The sequence below is a fragment of the Ipomoea nil genome, unplaced genomic scaffold (assembly GCF_001879475.1).
Source record: "Ipomoea nil cultivar Tokyo-kokei standard unplaced genomic scaffold, Asagao_1.1 scaffold0642, whole genome shotgun sequence".
NCBI lineage: Eukaryota > Viridiplantae > Streptophyta > Magnoliopsida > Solanales > Convolvulaceae > Ipomoea > Ipomoea nil.
This window is the reverse complement of record NW_017617070.1, coordinates 6,096,087-6,115,694: the sequence shown is the minus strand read 5'-3', so window position 1 is coordinate 6,115,694 and position 19,608 is coordinate 6,096,087. Positions and strand designations below refer to the sequence as shown.

The 19,608-nt window shown below is 35.0% G+C and overlaps 1 protein-coding gene across 1 annotated transcript; it reads right to left on the bottom strand.

The window, feature by feature from the left end:
• Positions 1-4,950: 4,950 nt before the first annotated feature.
• LOC109174635 (kinesin-like protein KIN-7C, mitochondrial) lies at positions 4,951-17,927 on the bottom strand. Its single transcript, XM_019323902.1, is given in 26 exon segments — positions 4,951-5,143; positions 5,552-5,641; positions 5,763-6,239; positions 6,241-6,480; positions 7,048-7,353; positions 7,423-7,470; positions 7,559-7,609; positions 8,042-8,167; positions 8,268-8,408; positions 8,573-8,812; positions 8,887-9,057; positions 9,151-9,333; positions 9,509-9,652; positions 9,742-9,849; positions 9,963-10,067; positions 10,463-10,567; positions 10,961-11,020; positions 11,436-11,503; positions 11,833-11,911; positions 12,871-12,930; positions 14,262-14,315; positions 14,385-14,450; positions 15,470-15,522; positions 16,148-16,237; positions 17,342-17,439; positions 17,553-17,927. Coding segments are annotated over 26 exon segments (3,426 nt in total). The 5' UTR covers positions 17,795-17,927; the 3' UTR covers positions 4,951-5,122.
• Between the last annotated feature and the right edge of the window lie 1,681 nt (positions 17,928-19,608).

Below are 19,608 nucleotides of genomic sequence, written 5' to 3'. Positions count from 1 at the left end.
ATATTGACTCATTCATTACCAATTGATACAGTTCTCAACGGGTCATCTCTGATGTTGATGTTGCTATCTCTTGCAAAATAAATTTCAATGGGGTTCGAACATAAGATCTTACACAAAATATCACCAAGCTTTGCCCATTAACCTATTAAAAAATTTTAATACAAGTACTGTAAATAATACCTAAGTAGCAATATTCTGAGAGGTTTTGGGGTTGTTTACCAAAGTAGAGAAACGGAGGATTTTCTAAAAAAGTAGAAAAATGAAAAATGAAAAACTTGTTTACTAAATTTATTCCTCCAAAATCTTATTCATTCTCCATTCTCTAATGAGCTGTTTGGTTCATGGAATAGGCCTGGAATGACATAGCATTCCAAGTAATAGGCATATTCCTCTGTTTGGTAACCACTTGTATTCCCAGGAACATTGTTCCCGTGAATGACATCTTCCCCTTGCAAGGGGAATAGAGATTCCTAGGGGGGTCCTGGTATTAGGCTATTCTTGAGAATGTAATAGCCTAAAGTTTCTATTTCCTATTTTACCCCCTAATTAAATTTATTTTCTATTTCACCACCGCCACCACCACCACCCCAGCACTGCCACCACCATCACCACCACCACCGTCGTCGTCGCCGCCGCCACTACCATCGCTGCCACCGCCACCAGCACCACTACCCCACCACCGCCACTGCCACCAGCACCACTACCCCAGTAGCACCACCGCCACAAGCGCCGCCGCCACTACCCCACCACCGCCATCACTACCACCGCCGTTGCCACCACCACCACCACCACCACCATCGCCACCACCACCACTGCCTACGACACCGCCGCCACCACCGCCACCATCACATGTTTTTATAAGGGTATTTATATCTTTTAAAACATATTTCATTTCTATTCCTTAAATCAACCAAACACTATAATATAATTCCTAAAGTCTATTCCTTCCGCGAACCAAACAACAGAATATAATTCATATTCTATTCCTTGCCTATTCCATTCCTTATGGAATAGCATTCCTATTACCTTAAAATTCATTTCGTGAACCAAACATGCTGTAACTTTCTTAAGGAATTTGGAGAATTCATAAACCAACTTCTCCAAATGGAGAAATGAAAACACACGGGTGAATAGTGATTGTTAATGCTTGACATCCCAGGATGCTGGCTTCAGATTTTCTTCTATTTCCTTCTTCAGACTTCATCGCCTCTTCTTCTAACTTTAACGCCAACTATTATTATTATTATTATTATTATTATTATTATTATTTTTTATTTTATTATTATTACTATTAAATTCCTATTATTATTAATAGTATTATTAAATTATTATTATTATTATTATTATTATTATTATTGTTGTTGTTGTTGTTGTTGTTGTTGTTATTATTATTATTAAATTATTATTGTTGTTGTTGTTGTTATTATTATTATTATTATTATTATTATTATTATTAGATTTTTTTCTTTTTCCTTTTTCTTCCTCCTTATGCATACAAATTTGTTGTTGTTGTTGTTGTTGTTGTTGTTGTTGTTATTATTATTATTATTATTATTATTATTATTATTATTATTATTATTATTATTATTATTATCTTTGTTGTAGAAACAAATGCTATATAGGATGATTGTATTTAATAAAACCATAAAATTAGAGAAATGGAAAATTGGAGGAATGGAGAAATGAAAAACCGGGGGAATAGAAAAGGAAAACTGGAAAATGGAAAAACAGAGAAATGAAGTAAACGACCCCTCTATTTTCCTTGGAATTTCATAGGATATTTGGTTCAAGTCTATTTAGAAGTTGGTACACTATACTCAAAATAAAATATGGGGAATTCTTAAAAATACAATTTTGACTCATCAAAACTATATTACAATTATTCCTAACACTTCCATATCGCTAATGCTTTTATTTGTAAACATTTTAAAAACTTCAATTTTTTTAATGGCAATTGTAAGCTTGTTATCTTTTTCTTGCTCATCTCCTTTTCCGATCTGGATAAAAGTTTCCCAAATTTCCTTCGCGGTTATGCATTTTCTGATCTTTGGAAAAACAGTATCATCTACAGCTTTGAAAAGAATATCATTGACAATGTTGTCAAGATTGTTTCGAATTCTATCTTCAGACGTCCACTCCAATTTTGGCTTTTGTACGTACTGAGGAGCATATGGTGATAGAAGAAATGATGTATTGACTTTCAGGATTTCAAGAGTCCCTCTGGAAATTACTTCCCACACTTCATCATGTAGAGCCGATAAATGCACATGCATGTGAACTTTTCAATCATCAAAATTTTCAAGTGAAATTCAAAAACGGAGCCACAAGTATACAGTGTTGCAAAAATCGCTCCTCCGCGGCTGGCCGGCTAGGCGGCCGCATAGGCCGCCTAGCTGGCTGAACCGGCGTTTAATTTTTTTTTTTTTTTTTTTTTTTGTGTTGTAAAGTTGGAAAAGTTCGGGAAGGCATAACTTTTGACTCGGTTGTCCGTTTTGGACAAAAAAAAAATTCAAATCGCGTATTTTTTCGAGATCTATCCACCGCAAACAACTGTAGGCAGTTTGGCCCACTAATTTCTCAAAAAATGCTTCTTTAACTCTTAATTTTAGTTTTTTATGTATTTAGATGGTTTAAACAATCTTTTGAACAATTTTACAACCACTTACGTAAATAGTTTCTAAGAAATAACTATGGGAACCTTATGTTTTATTAGTGAACTTTGATAATTTTTAATTTTTAATTTTTTTAATTAAAAAAATAGAAAATAAAAAAATAAAAAATCGTCGCCTATCAGCGCCTAGGGGGCGCCTAACGTGTTTTGCAACATTGCAAGTATACCATGTGCTTGAGGGTGAGTATTAGGACTAGTATTAGGATTCTTGTATTTGAGTCATAGTATGACTCTCTATTCTAGTCTCCCTGTGATTCCTTTTGTATATATTTTCCCCTTACATTGTATTTGAGTCATAGTATGACTCCCTATTATAGTCTCCCTGTGATTCCTCTTGTATATATTTTCCCCTTACATGTACATTGTAATTCACCGTTCATAATATACCGTTCTCATCGTTGGTTATATTGATGCTTACTATCCGGATCATATTTGTTTATTAAAAAGGTCTCTTTATGGATTAAAACATGCACCTAGAGCCTGGTTTAATCGTTTGCACACATTTTTACTATCTATTGTTTTTCAAGCATAAAAACGGACGTATCCTTATTTTACTACTCTCGGGGATCTGATTGTGTATATTTATTGGTTTATGTGGATGATATACTTATGATGGGCAGCAATACGAATCTTGTTACCCACCTAGTTTCGAAACTCTCTACTGCTTTTAAAATTAGAGATCTTGGTGAGCCAAGATTTTTTCTTGGAATTGAGGCAGTCAAATGCAGTGATGGAATTTTACTTTAATTTCCCAACAGAGATACATGCATGATATTCTAAAATATGCTGGAATGGCAGAATGCAAACCATTATCCACCCCCATTCCCACGTCAAAACTCGTGACTTCTAGTACAGTGTTGCATTATGATCCAACACAGTACAGGAGTTTAGCTTGTGCATTACAGTATTTAACTATCACTCGTCTTGATCTCTCCTTTGCAGTCAATCAGTTGTGTCAACATATGCATGCCCCTACGGTTACTCACTAGGAACAACTGAAGAGAGTTTTAAGGTATGTAAAAGGAGCTGTTAATTTTGGTCTACGTGTCAGGCAGTCATCCTCAAGAGAAATTCATGCCTTCTCTGATTTTGACTGGGCTGGCTGTCTGGAGGATAGAAAATCCACAAGTGGCTTTGCTGTTATTCTTGGGTCTAATCTTATATCATGGGTCTGCAAGAAACAACGAATTGTTGCTAGATCTTCTACTGATGTATGTTTGTGTTGAGGTAATTTGGGTCATGTCCCTTCTACGCGAAATTCATGTTCCAGGTATTTCAATCCCTAAATTATCGTTTGATAATCTCGGAGCTACATATATGTGTGCCAACCCCATCTTTCATGCTCGCACCAAACATGTAGAAATAGATTATCACTTTGTGCGCGATAGAGTTGCTGCTGGAGAAATTCAAATTAACTTCATCTCAACAAAAGATCAACTTGACATATTTACGAAAGCATTGCATAGTTCTAGATTTTCTTTTCTCTGAGACGAGCTATAAGTTACAAGTATACCATGTGCTTGAGAGGGAGTATTAGGACTAATATTAAGATTCTTGTATTTGAGTCATAGTATGACTCCATATTCAGTCTCCTTGTGATTCTCCGTTCATAATATACAGTTCTCATCGTTGGTTACTATTCTTTTTTTTTTCTTTATTTGTGTGACAGAGAAACATTTTTAAAAAATACAAACTCTATAATTATCTAAAGATTAGTTGGTAAATTGAAGGGCGCCAACATTCCAAATTATTTCTAATCTAGGAAATACATTTTTAAACTTTTTGGGCAAAAATTATTTTTAAAAAAATGGGTCGTAAACACATCTCCGAATTTGTTATTTAGGTTGATTTTTTTTTTTTTTTAAAGATGGACTAGAAACGTGTTTCCAATCCAAGAAAGATGTTTTTGATTTTTATTTTTTTGTTTAATTAGGAGATGAATCAAAACTTTTTCTGAAAATTTTTGATTAATTAGAAAATGGCACATAAGCATTTTCAAAATGAGTTTCGGGAACGGAATGTTAAGCATTGAAGTAAAATATGATGAATTTTCCCGAAAAGAGTTGGAAAGTGTGTAAAACATAATTTTTGTATTAAAATGTTACAATTTCAATTCTTGACAACACCTTCCCAATCAAGCGGTCAAGCCTACAAAAAGTGATTTTTCCTTTTATAAAAGATAAAATTTTCATAACACACATTAATAAGATTTATAAATTAGAAAATAAATAGCAAAATTGACAAAGAGAGACCAAAACTATTATACAAACTACAAAGTGGCCACATTGAAAAACTAATTTTTCAAGATTAATATTTGATTTTTGCCTGTGTATAACACTTGCACATCAATGGTTAATAAAAGTGTCACATCATTAAAAATAATCAACAGTGCATCAAATATTTTTAATGCAAAATCTAAATTAAAACTACATACATGTTAAAGGGAATCTGCTACAACACATCCGTTGAACACTGCAAAATAAGAAATGTAAGTCCCCATGCAGAAAAATGTCAGTAATATTCAAAGGATCATCACATTAAATCTTCATATAACAACTAAAAACTCAATCAAACATGAGAGTGTGAAGAAAGTTTGTTTAAACAAAGGTGATAGCAAAATTATTTCAAATACTTTTTTACCCCAAAGTGTAATTGTATCAATTAGCAAGTAATATAGTCATTTTAATTTTTCCTCGCAAAAAAATATTGATTTGCCATTTTATTCACCTCACCCACTTTATAAAGCTGATGAGCAATAAGTCCAATTTCTTAATCAAAATGAGCCAAGCAAGTCTGAAGGAGTGATAAATAATCATCTTGAAGAAAAGATGTGCTCTAAAAAACCACAGAATTTCAAGAGCAAAAGTGCATGCTTATCACCTTAGCATAACAGATCTTGGTAATGGCATCAACATGAAGATTTTGCAGCTCTTCAAGCTCTTTCATATCCAAGCCACCTAAATCATCACCCTAGAAGCAATAGCAAAATGGAATTTTATTTTTTTTAAATAAAATAAAACCTTAAGACAATTTAAAGCTGGAAGAAAGTTGCAAAGACGATCAACTAAAGTTATATTGCAGAACTATTTACCTTTAATCTTGAAACAAAGTTCTCTAACTCCTTACACCTTTGCCTTTCTAGATGACAGCAAGCTTTGGACACCTCGGGTGTAAAACCCACATCACCGTTGTCATATATTTCATTCTCGTTAGATTCACTGCATGCATGCCCATTGGACGGGGAAAATTCACTTGCAGATCTCGGTTGTGGAATCTTGGATGCATCGTACTCCTCCAACGGGTTGCGACAATCAGTACCAGATTTCCTCGTCTTTGCAACTGCCACCCACATATTCGCAAGCTCGTTTTCTAGATCTGCTTCATGCCGCTTTGCTTCATCGAGTCTTCTACGCAGTTCGGCTTCTATCTTATCTCTCTCGGACAATGCACCAACCAATGACGCTTCTCTTTGGTATCGTACGTTGAGTTCCTGCTCCAGCTCCTCCATAGATATACCATCTTGCGGCTTTCTCAAGTGTGCGTTAGCTCGACTGCTATCATTATTAATTTTGCTTGGTACCAAATGAAGCGAATCTTTGACAGGCATCTTTTCCAGCAGTCAATTTGGCGTTTTGGTATGAAAGCTTGGTTACTTCTTCAGCTAAACTCCGGAGCTCTACTGCTGCTGCTGCTGCCAACTCTTTTGCATATAAAGCTTCCTCGGCTAGTTTTTGACATTGAATTTCTAGCCCGTCCTTCTCTTCAGTGCTTTTCACCTTCTCTTGCTTCAAGGACTCTATCTCAGCAGCCTAAGATATGAAGAGCATATAAAGAACAAAATATAACACGGCGTTTGGTTGGAGAGGGGGAATTACGTGGGAAAGGAATTGCAATTCCATGGGAGATGAATTACTGGGAATAAAGTAGGAATGTAAATTCTAGTGTTTGGTTTACAGGAATAGAATTACTGGAAATTTCAATTCCAATGTTTGGTATACATGGGAATTGAAAGAGAATATGTAGTATAAAGTCCAAAATGTCCATTGTTGTTGTCAGGTATTAATTTTAGGTTAAAAAAGGGAGAGGTAATTTTGACTCATCACTATCATTTTTTCATCCTAAAATCCCAAGAATTAAAATCCCAGGGGGGACATGGGATTTTAATTCCATGAAAATGGGGGAATTGCAATTCCTTTCAACCAAACAAGGGAATTTTGTGGCCTTTGGAATTAGGTGAGAATTAAGTGGGAAGGGAATTTAAATTCCCTTCAACCAAACGCCCTGTAATGGTTGACTATTCACAGACCAAATTTGAATGTGTCACAAGAAAACTACAGTTATTCTTTTCTTTTTTTTTTTATAAAAGAGAACCTTACTTGCATAAGAAGCTTGGAATTCAAAACTGCAAAATCTCTGCACACTTTGGTATCTTCATGCATAAATTTTTCATCCAAGGACACAGAACTAGCTGGTGTATTTTCATTAGTAATCGTTTCCGAGTCTAAGCAAGTTCCATCCTTTCTTAGAGTTTTTGCTTCCATGTATCCATTTGAACATATTTCCGAAGTATCTTCATTTTCAGAACTTTGTTGTAGAAATTTCGAGTTTCTGTCTGACAATACGGCATCAAGTTGTTGTCTTAACAGAAGGATAGTCTCTTGCATCTTAGCATTCTCTGAGACCTTAAACAACCAATAAATTATGTCATCAGATGCCAGTGTACCAAATATAGGAGACTAGTTCAATTTTACCTTCATTTTTAGTTGTTCTTGGAGCACCCTATTATCAGCTGATTTAATCTGCCAATAATTACAAAGGTAAAATATCCATGTCAGTTCTGCTGCATTCAACAAGACGCCAACTTTAAGCACATAAGCATTAATATACCTCAAGCTCAAATGTCTTTTCATTTAGTTGACTAGCAAGTTTGGACAAAGCCTGCATGAAGGGAAAAGAAAAAGAATGCAGTCCCAAATGTTTATATATTTCAATAGTTTAAAATATGAGTTAATACCATCTGAGGTCCTCCGAGTATAGTGGTTTTGCCACGTGTAGTCCTAAACTTTCAAATTGACCATTTGTGGTCCTTCGACTTTCAAATTTAACCATCCGTGGTCCAAGTTAACCACCTATGGTCCTTCAAGTTTCGAAATTTAACCAGTCGTGGTCCTCTTAAAAGGACCATGGTTGGTTAAAATTTAATAGTTGAAGGACCATGGATGGTTAAATTTGAAAGTCGAAGGACCACATATGGCCAATTTGAAAGTTTAGGACTAAACGTGGCAAAACCACTATACTGGGAGGACCTCGAATGGTATTAACTCTTTAAAATATTCATAAAAAAATGTAAAGATGAATTCTAATAATTACCTGTGACATTTCAATATTGCTTGATGCTTTTGGTGTCATCTCGACAGATCCAATCATGCGCTGTTCCAGAATATTTATCTGTAGTTTCTTCTCTCTAATTTCATCTTTTAACCTTTGCATTTGTTCCTAAATCAAGCAATGATCATATGAATCCATGTCATAAAAATTGAAGATGAAGTGAAAAGATAAGGCAATAGAATATTAGAATTTGAAAAAGACCACAGACCTGAAGGTGCAAGTCTTCGGGGTTCTTGGCTGCTTGCTCTGATACTCTCTTCAGGGAACTAATACATAATGCCACCTCACCAGCCAACATTTTTACTTGCTCACGAAGAAGATCTATTTGATCAGCTATAGTGGTCCCCGTCTGTAGAAGATAAAAAAAGAAAATTAGAAGTCCTGTTTATCAAAAAATTCAAAGTTTTAACTGTTGAGCATATAGCCATTAATGTGCAACCCAACTATCAGCTTAGGCTTTTAGTTGAGATGGAGCACATGCTTCAATTTTAACAACAAACCAATTTTTCTTACCGCTGGTAGCTGCCGGCCTCCAATGGCAGCACTAAATAAATCACCTGCCTGAGTTATTTCAGGAAGAAAATCTGCAGAAAAAGCAATTTCACGTCTTTTACTGACCGATTTTCTCTGCCCATCCTTTGTAGCCCCGAATGTAACTCTGCCTTGGGAAGATTTTGACGAGGTTGAAGGTGAACTGTTTGCTGAGTTTTCATAATCAGCACTAGATGACGATACAACCAGACTATCGGGTTTCTGCCCACAAACATTACTGTTAGTGTTTCAATTCAAACCATACACAAAAACGAGAGGGATAGTGAGAATTTTACTTTCAATTTGAACCACCCAAGCATTCCTCGCCTTCTGTTCCTCTTGTAATCTTTAACCAGTTCATCAAGATCTGTGACATCAACCCTTCCATCAGCAGATACTTCAGAATTAATACTTCCAATATCATCATCAATCATGCATTCTCGTTTTCTATCTGGCAAGTAGGCTAGCTGCATCAGCAATAACAATGAATCTCAGAAACTGGTTATAGACAATTTGTTGACTATTAAACCACAAGTCTGAATAACCAAATAGATAGTTACCTCATCTTCTCCAAAAGAATGCCTCCGCCTATGACCAGGCTTTTCACGGACATTTGATTGAATAGTACTTTTTGTGGAAACTAAAATCAGTTTAGTTAATCTTTGAATCCTTCCCATCAAAGCTGCTTTGGCTTGTTCCTCCTCTTCTAATCTTGATTGTAACTTAACCTTCCCAGCTTCTAACTGCACATAAAACTAACCCATTAGCTAGTCTAACCCATGCCTTATAAACTCATATCTTCTCTCTTATTTTGTCAATGTGGGACTCTTAACACTATACATAAATATAAATAAAAGAGTAAGCTATTCATCTACTGCATATAATATAAAAAGATAGCCTCTGACTTATAGGACAAACCTGAAGCTTCAGATTGACTAAATCTTCCTGGACTGGAGCCACATTTTGATTCTCCATCATGCCACGCTTTAGTTGCTCAAGCTCTTGTTTCAAATTGGAAATTTCTTTCTGATACTTTTTAATGAGAGACTTCTCATCCAAAATCTGGAAGAGGTTAAATAAAAAAAATAGATATAGCGAAAATTAAACCCTGAACATATTGTAGATATGATGGTATATAACTCAACTCTCACCTTATTTTGAGAAGCCTTGATTTCCACATGCTTACTACGATGTGCAAATTTTAATGTGTTGTGTGTTTCCTCGGTGTTGCTAGAGGCAGGTGTCACCGTGCAAATCAGCTGCAGAAGGATCGAATTAACAAATCAGAATCTTAACTAGTTATCGAGAAAATTGAAAAACCAATTGACAGTGTATAGTGAAATGGTAATTGACAAGATTAATTAAAACTTACAGAAACTCGACCATGTCCACTCAGGGAAGACTGCAAAAGGCGTGTAAGTTTAGAATCTCGATACGGTATGTGGGTAGCTTTTCCATCTGTTAATTTTGATATCACCTGGATTAAATTGTAAAGTTTAAGTGAAATTCGTCTTCAAAGGTTTACAAAAAGGCAGCTATGCATAGTGTTACGAAAGTGAAGAGAGAGAGTTTCTAATGTGCTATCATATGTTATATCAAACTCTCATAGGAATAGAAAATACAAAGCCCTATAAATAGGTACTAGAAAACTACGAATAGGAAACAAGTTTCCATATGTCCTACCTACCTAAAACCCTAAACTGCCTAATATATAGAGATTCTATATATCATATTCCTTAACACATAGAATTCAAGAACAATGCAATTTTTTTCTATGGTATGGTAGCACTAAAAGGATCCTTAAAATGCAGGCATGAAGTAACTATATAAACAAAGAATGAGAAAAGGAGAAACTAAGAAGCATTATCATACAGTTCCAAGAGTGAGTAAGCTCTTATTTATGTAAGAACCTTCTTTCCTTCTCAGCCCAGTTGTCTCTGTCTTTGAACTTTCAGAACCTGCTAAGTCAATTAAATGCTACAAAGAAATTTTTTAATTCAATTGACAAGAATAACAAACTGAGAAGTAAAAAAGAAATGACAAAAACAAAAACATCAGGGTTTAGTTTCCAGAAAAAATTTCCATTTTTTCACCAGAAAATCTGTTTTTTAGCACTGTTTTCCATTTTTCCATCTGGAAAACTATTTTTCCATTTTTCCAATTTAACAAAGGATTTGAAAACAGTTTTTTTTTTTTTTTTCCATATTTTTCCATATTAGAAATGACAATAGGACAATAGGTAGGTAGGTACTTTTTTGTTTAGCCATTTTCAAATTTGGATCAGAATTACCGAACTTATTTGATTGCATTAACAAATTGCACAATTAAATCTCCAAATGCCGGAAAACTAATAAAAAGGGCACTACATACCAATTGTGATAAAGTCACTTCTTCACCCTGATTTTCCCCCCGTGGACTGCTTTCAATTGTCTGGCAGAGAAATACACTCATCAGACCTCCATCAATTGATAGAGAATCTTACAAGTTCAAGAATGAAAGATGTGGATATAAATACATAAGCAATTCTGCTTAAAGTGATTGAGATTGCATTTTGATAAATATTTTTTAAAAATAAAATGAAGAAGTCTTTGTACTATGTTTTATATACTCCATAAAAGATTATATCAACTATATTAAGAGAATTCATCAAATGAGACCAAGAACCAAAAAGATGTCCAAAAGTCTATCTCACGGTGAGGAGTGAAGGCTGTGAACCAGCTCTAAACTAATGAAAACAAGAGAAAGGAGTACAAATCAATCATTGTCAATACTGTTGCAAACTAAATTCAAGAAAAAAATAAAAACAATCACCAGAGTGAACTTTCAAAAAAAAAAAAAAAATCACCAGAGTGAATATCGTATGGCTTCGACTGCTCAGTAAATTGAAGTTATTAGAACCCACATGTCTGTGCTCTGCATCACGTCAAATCAAGGTCACAGTTATTTGTTAATGTTAAAGAGTCCCAAATTGATAAAATAAGAGAGAACATATGGGTTTATAAGGCCATGAGTTAGACTAACTAATTGGTTGGATTCAATCTTTTAGTGTGGTTTGACCCATGTGTTTTGAAATAATCAAAAACGTATAATATACTTTCTCCTTTTTTAGTTCTTACAAAATAATATAAACCAGTTACAATTTTTAGGTTAGGCAGGAATTGTTCATAAATAGCTAAAATTGTTCCACTTTTAGGCTTGAAACAGAATAATTGAAGGAATTTCAGCAAAGCACTAAGAGATACCTTCCCCAGAAGCTATTAGTGATAGAGCATGTGCAGGGGACAAAACAACTTCCTCTTTGATTCCCTCAACGTAGGTACCCTGCACAATGCCACATAATTTTCTTACCTAAGCTAAGGAATTTCAATTCCTTATTCACCAAAGATTTCCAAAGCTAATTAAAGCCTAATCTATCAAATAGGAAACTTTGATTCCAATGTTGCAAAATACGTTAGGCGCCCCCTCGGCACCGATTTTTTTTTTTTTAAAAAATTATTAAAAAAAATTAAACTAAAATACACTAATAAAACATAAGGTTCCTCTAGTTTTTTCTTACAAATTATTTACGTAAGTGGTTGTAAAATCGTTCAAAATATTGTTGAAACCATCTAAATACATAAAAAATTAAAATTAAGAGCAAAAAAAGCATTGTTTGCGGTGGATAGATCTCGAAAAAATTGTCCAAAACGGATAACCGAGTCAAAAGTTATGCCTTGCCAAAGTTTCTACACTTTTCAACACAAATAATAATAAATAAATAAATTAATTAATTAATCGGCCGATTCCGGCCTTCCTCGCCGCGGCCGGGCGGCGCCTAGCGCCTAGGCACGATTTTTGCAACACTGTTTGATTCAAAATAAAAACAATTTAAGTATAATGGATCTGTCATTAATCCTAGACTACCAAATTATGTACTACTGATTAGAGAACTTACCAGCCTAGATAACAACATTAACGTATACAGAAAATAGAATACAAAATACAGCAAAATATGCTTAGACACATTCAAGTTCTGTACAACTCTTAACTTGATTTTCTTTCTAATGACTGCCAAGCCCCTCTAAGATGAGACTGCTAATGACTAATTTATAGACTGAAAACTTTACCAAGCTAGCCACCATACCTCTACATAACATGTGACCATCTAGGCAACGTTTTGAATTCAGCATTTTTTTAACATAAAACCATGTGAGCATTAAAACTGTAAACGAAAATATCCGGAGAACATCACAGTGATCTAAATAGTGTAACAAGTATTCGAAATGTTCAATCAAACATACCTGAGCATCTTCTCGTACTCTGAGATTCTGCCCTGTTGGATCAAGCAAGTCATTGATGACCTGAAATTGAGATTGGGAGGATACTTTGAGCTTTTTTCTTTTTAATAAAATAAGACATTAAATGGAAATTGTTAGAGGATATGGAGGGAGGTTGAGAGAATACCTATCAACTACTTGTTGAATAGTGGGGAGTCAAGGGAATTTATTTTAGGAAAATATTTTAGGAATAAAGGAGAGATTGGTGGTGATTTTCAATTTCTCCTATGACTGTTTCATTCAACTTACTAAAGAGTTGTATCTCAACTCTGTACTACATGTCAAAACTTGGATTGCAATCTTTTGTCCATTACCAAATTGGCTAGTGATCTTCAATGTGTTACTAAATTTTATCCAAACTTGTGCATTTTCCAAGACTTGATATCTGGGAAGATGATTGGTAGTGTTGAACTGTGTTCCAGGCTCTATCTCTTCTCATGTTGTCGATCCTCAAATCAAGTTTCTCATGCAAGTTGTGTCCAATCTCAGAGTATGTTAGAATCATTTTCCGTGTCCAATTCCAATGTCAATAAAGATAGTGAAATCATATTGTTACACCATTGTCTTAGTCATCTTAGCTTTGTGTACCTCGCATAATTATTTCTTAAATTATTTATCAATAAAACTCCAGCCTCTTTTCATTGTGAAATTTGTAAAATTGCAAAGCATACTCGAACAATTTATCCTTAACTTCCATACAAACCTTCAACTGCTTTTTTTATTCATAGTGATGTGTGGGGTCCCTCACGGATAAAAAATGTTTCTGGCACTCGATGGTTTGTGAGATTCATTAATGATCATACACGGGTAACTTGGGTTTTTCTTATGAGAGAAAAGTAAGAAGTTGAGAGCTTGGTTAATCCTACTACTAGCTTGTATAAATAGTTGTCTTGTATAATTCCTTTTCATCAGTTCAGTATAGACAGTTCATATTCTACCAAAAAACACAAGAAAATAGGTTCCATTATGTTATGCAAAAGTGAACTATTAGAAAGAATACTCTGGTTCATTAGTGACGCTAAAAGTAAAAACTCAGACTACAAGAATACCCCAGAAAAGAAACCACCAAAGTATATATGGGAACTGAAAAAATAGATCTAAAAGAAAAATTAACCACCAGAATTTGCACCAAAGAAAAATACAGAATTCAAGACCAAGAATATGGGTGGTGGGGGGGTCATATAGTTGGGCACTTCTGATGTCCATAAGGTAATTTTTCTTCTTGGTTCAGTTTCATGAAAAATTACCATGACAATAAGAAATTTTATAAACTATGACAAGAATTAGAATATAGGAAGGGATATCAGTTGCTAAAGTCATGTGTTGATGAAAAGTAAAAAACTAAAAATACTTACCTCATTGTAAATCTCAAGATAAGAAACACGGAGAAGAAACTCCCGCCCTGGTGTCTGACACAATACAATTAATGATTAGAAAACAACCAACTTCACAATACAATGACGGCTGGTGGCAAATACCTCTTGGATAATGCCAAACACATCCTTAATTGCTAATGGAATTATTCCAGGAGACTTCTGCTCTCCCTGAAAACAGCCACAAAGGATATTGAAGAGAAATTAAGATGGTTTAATGAAAAATAGATAATTGACTTAGCAACAGGAGTGCACTGCTTCACATGTAAAATTCAGAGTTCTACACAGCACATATCTCCTTGTAAGAGATTATAGAACTTAAAATTAATGAACATATAGAAGTTAGAAGCTTATATAGTCCTGGAAAAGGTCAATCCAAGGAATATCATTTAATATTTATTAATGTTCATGGAAGGAAGGTGCATGTCAACCTATTTGTTCATATACTATGACAATTTCAAAATAGTGGAGGATAGACATGATTTGTGAGGCCCTAAGATAAAATAGCTACAATGGAACTTAACGAAGAAGAGTATAGAAAAGATGGCATACCTTGTCCCTTTCCAATCTAAAGAAGACTAGATAATCAAAAGTGCACAAGAAAACAACCTAGAAGAAACTCAAAATCTAGAAGGGAAAAGAAGCCCATCGAACTTTTTTTTTTTCTTTTCATACATTCTAACTTGAATAATAATAATAATAATAATAATAATAATAATAATAATAATAATAATAATAACAACAACAACAACAACAACAACAATAACAGTACTAATAATAATAACAACAACAATAACAAAAATACACACACATAATAAAGAGCTTCAGATGCCATGCTTTAAAACTTAAGGGAAGCACTAGTTCCCACAACTTCTAGATAGTTCACCCAAAAAAAAAAAAAAAAAAAAATTACAGGTTTTCTCTTAAAATGTTTTCTTTTGAACTCAGCTTTCTAAAAGTCAAATGACGCAGTCCACTACAAGTTCAGAACCTAATGCTTAACATCCAAGCCAAAAGCACTGCACAAATAGCATTTATTTGAAACACCGGTACCATAAATCTCTAACTCTAATTATATTTTTCAAGGGGAATTCAAGGAATACAATATTGAATCATTAATTATTTTCAATAAACCTATCATTGAGTGGTAAGTATGAAAATGATAAGATAAAATCTATTCAAGGACATACATGCATTGTATGAGTCTTCCCACTACTAGTAACCCCATAAGCAAACACTGTACCTGCAAACAAAAATTCAAAGTAAACAAGGAACCAAGGAATGCAGGATATAACTAAAGCAGGGCATATTTATTAAACCACTGATTCTGTTAATAGCTTCATAAACTTTACCATGTACACATTAAATAGTGATGAATACTTTCTCATTTAGAACTTTACAGTAGTGGCAGTAAGGCTTAGGCTCTAGCAAAGCAGTCTAGAAGCACAGACAACACCATGCTTCACATAGGTGAAAATTGAAGACAAACCAAAGCATGGAAAAATGTCTACTTGATTATTTAACCAGAAGAATAAGAAAGAGGAGATTGCCTTCATAATGGCACAATTTCAAATAAAATCTAGCTTATTCTTTACAAAACATGAATGTTTTTATTATGTGTTTGTGCAGTTTAAAGATTAGTACAAAAAGCAACCAAAGTTTCAAAATGTAATTACAACCCAACTGTCTGATTTTCCTTACATTTTAAAATAACACCTAAGATAGGTTTTCAGTTTTCCTTTACTTGGAAGGAAAGGGATGGTTCCATTCCACTAACTCCAACTATTGTACCGCAGGTCTTTTGACGTATATTTTTCCTAAAAAGTTTAACCAGCAGTAATATTCTGTATCAATTGAGATTGAATTACCATTGATTCCTCCCATAGCCCCATTCACAACATGTTGAGCTGCCACATCAAATACACGGCGAGTAGTTGTTGCAGGACCAAACACTCTGTCTGTGCAAAAGCAATAACAAACCCAATATAAATTTAATTAATGCATCTAACACCAAGAACAAGCAAAGATGTTGAACAAAAGAATGGAGAAAAGGGAATATAACTCAATCCCCATCTAGAACTAGACCATAATACGAGTATATGACAATAAATGCCATGATAATTCTTTTCTGTTCATCATGAAAATCAAGAAATAAATAAATAAGAGTGGCATTAAGACCATAAGTTAAACAGTTATCAGTTTTTTTTCTTGTCCTTTCATTACATTACAGAGATATGGATGAACTCTCATTAATAGCAAAGAGAAATCATGTCATAGGAAACCAAATTGTATAGAGATGAACTCTCATTAATAGCAAAGAGAAATCATGTCATAGGAAACCAGCCTATCACATGGTGCAAAATTCTAACTACTCGGTTAGATTGCACATATTGGAATTGATAGATTTGATATCCAAATACCAACTGTTGATATCATCCTTACAGTCAGGTGCACAATTTTATACAAATGGTCTAAAGTCTAAATTGTCTTAAGTTTTAGAAGTTTTAGAATCCAGTCACAAACCTTGATGAATCCTACCACTTCCTGATTTAAGACCAATCATTTGTCCTTCGCCATCTTTCATTAATCTAATTGTATAAATTTTGGGTAATATATTATGTATCATTTCAGTCAGGTAACACTTTAGGCAGTTCCATCCGTGCAAACTATGCTACATTTAGATCAAGGGAACAATGTATTCTAAAATTGACTCTAGACCCAATAAAGTTACAGAATTTAGAATAGGAAAATACTACTTCTACAGTTCTACTCCCAAATTCTACCCCCAATTTTTACTCACTCTCACAAAATTTTGATGTTGACATTTTCTTGGGACCCACAAGATGAATATAAATAATCATCAATTGACACATCAGGAGTAGAAATAGAGAGTACATGTAATAGAACTATTTAGAATATCAGAATGGTTTAATTGAAGACTAAGACATCACTGGACCACTCTTTATGATCTTCTTGCACCAATGCATTATGAGTTGTATTTAAAACATAGAAACTCTTATATCAGTAACTAAGGAGTGTAAATAGCAGAGGTGTGAACAAACCGAAGCCGTAGGCAGTGTCGGGATTATACTCGTTGCGAACCGTATAGTCTCCATCAGCATACCAAGCTATCTCGTCCCCTTTGTTAATCTCTCTAGCACTGTCAAAAGCTAAGACAAACGCATTAACCTACCGGATTTCACCTACCAAGTACCAATACAATCAAAATCATTTGGAGTGTTCGCTCCGGCAGAGGTCAACGGAGCACCATACCTGAGGGGGCGAAACCTCACCGTCACCGTCACACTTTCCGTCGCCTTTCCGCCGGAATCCGGCTGGTGGTCGGAGCTCAGCGTCGACGGAGAAAGTGAAGACTTCGATGGAGGTGCAGTAGAAGGCCTCGAGGAAAGAGTGGTGGGACGCTTTGCTGTGGTGGAGGATGCCGAAGAAGAAGAAGGCGGCCTCCTGGACCGGAACGGCGAGATGGAGGACCGGAGAGACCTCGACGAGGACATTGCGGAGGGGAGGGAGGAGAGAGTCACGTGCCGGCCAGTGGTGATTTTGCCGCCTTAGACTATCCCTCCAAAAAAACAAGCTTGATTTTGTATTTTGACCGGTCTTCCAAATTTTGGCTCCACTTGTCTAAAAGGCGCTTTCGGCTTGGATTTCATTCAATTCTCCGGCGCGGGATCGAATTTCTATTTATACACTTTGTTTTTTTTGTTTTGTTTTGTTTTTTTTTTTTAAGTGGAAGAAAATTATTATTATTAATTAACTCAAAAGAGAAAGAAGGCAACTCGGTGGAGTACCCACCCAAGAGATCCGTATAGACTAAGAGTCAGAGTCCCTAGTAAAAGTATGGGTCAACTGGTTCGTTGAACGATGAATAAAACGACATAAAGACTCATAAAAAGAGTTAACTAAAGCATGACACTAATCTAAAACTGGACCACAGTATGAGAGATCTCTGCCCCTACGTGTAATAGCATTCACTACGTTAAGACAATCAGACTCAAGGCAAATTCTGTTAGTATCTCGAGACTTAAGCTAAGAAAGGGCTTCTTTGCAAGCAATGACCTCTGCAAGGTATGGACCATTAGCACATGAGATTAGGCCGCAAGTGGCAGCAATGAAACCACTTGTATCGTCAAGGAGCACTGCCTCAAAGCTTGTTGAACTGGTAGCTGGAAAGATGGCGGCATCAACTTGGCATCTTACATAACCAACATGTGCATGAGTCGGGCTATGTTGTCTGGTGATTCGGCTATTCACTTCAGGAAATTGGTTTTGCCAATTCTCAACATTTCTCTCTACTTCTCGCCATATCTCTATCCCAAGCGTGGATTTTCCTTCCCAAATCAGCCGATTTCTCGCATGCCATATATGGTACATAAGGAAAATGGCATTGATGATTTCTTCCTTGCTCTCAGTCTCCATCCTTTGTTTCACCCATCCCCCAAAGTCCATCTCTGTTTGTAGCCAATCCTCTAGCCCCGCCAATCTCCATGCTTGAACACCCCGTCACATCCCACCAGAGCAAGGAATGTTGTCTCTTCGTTAACCGGACAGGCTGGACAATCGATTTCTATTGGGACTTCTCATAGCCAATATTGGTGCATGTTGGAAGCACCCCTCTAGTGGCTCGCCAAGTGAAAACTTTGAGTTTTGCTGTAACACCCCCATTTCTTAAACTACATAAACTATTGAAAATACATACATTTTTTTTTAAAACATATATAATTGCGGAAGCAAAATAAAACTAAAAGAAATGGAGAGTGCTACCGCCACGTTCAGGAATTTCTCTTATATTTCAAAGGCTAAGGCTAAAAACAACTAATTAACTAAAACAACTCAAAATTAATTCTATTACAAAGCATTAAATACAATTCTCTAAAAATTAAGTTCTAAATTTTTCTAAAATGATATAAACCTTCTAAACTTAAAATTAGGATGGTGAATCGCTCTCACGCTTCAAATTTCATTCAAGATGTACCTGCAAAATAATTAAAATAGAAAACAAAGAAATACACAAATTCAGCATTAAGCTTGTAAGATCTACTTCACCCCGTAAAACATTTTGCACATAGCATGTAACATATAGGAGGATGTAATTGCACATACAATAACCCCTTAAACATTTTACCATCTCATCAATACCAATAATCTTTAACTTTAACCATTTAAAATATAAATGTTGAGGAAACCACACACTCAAGTACAAAAATATCCATAACAACTTCTAGCAAAACGACTAAGGCATTGCCTATCCATAATCCAAAATCATTCCACAATTATTCTGTCCTCAAGATTCATCACATAACAATTACCT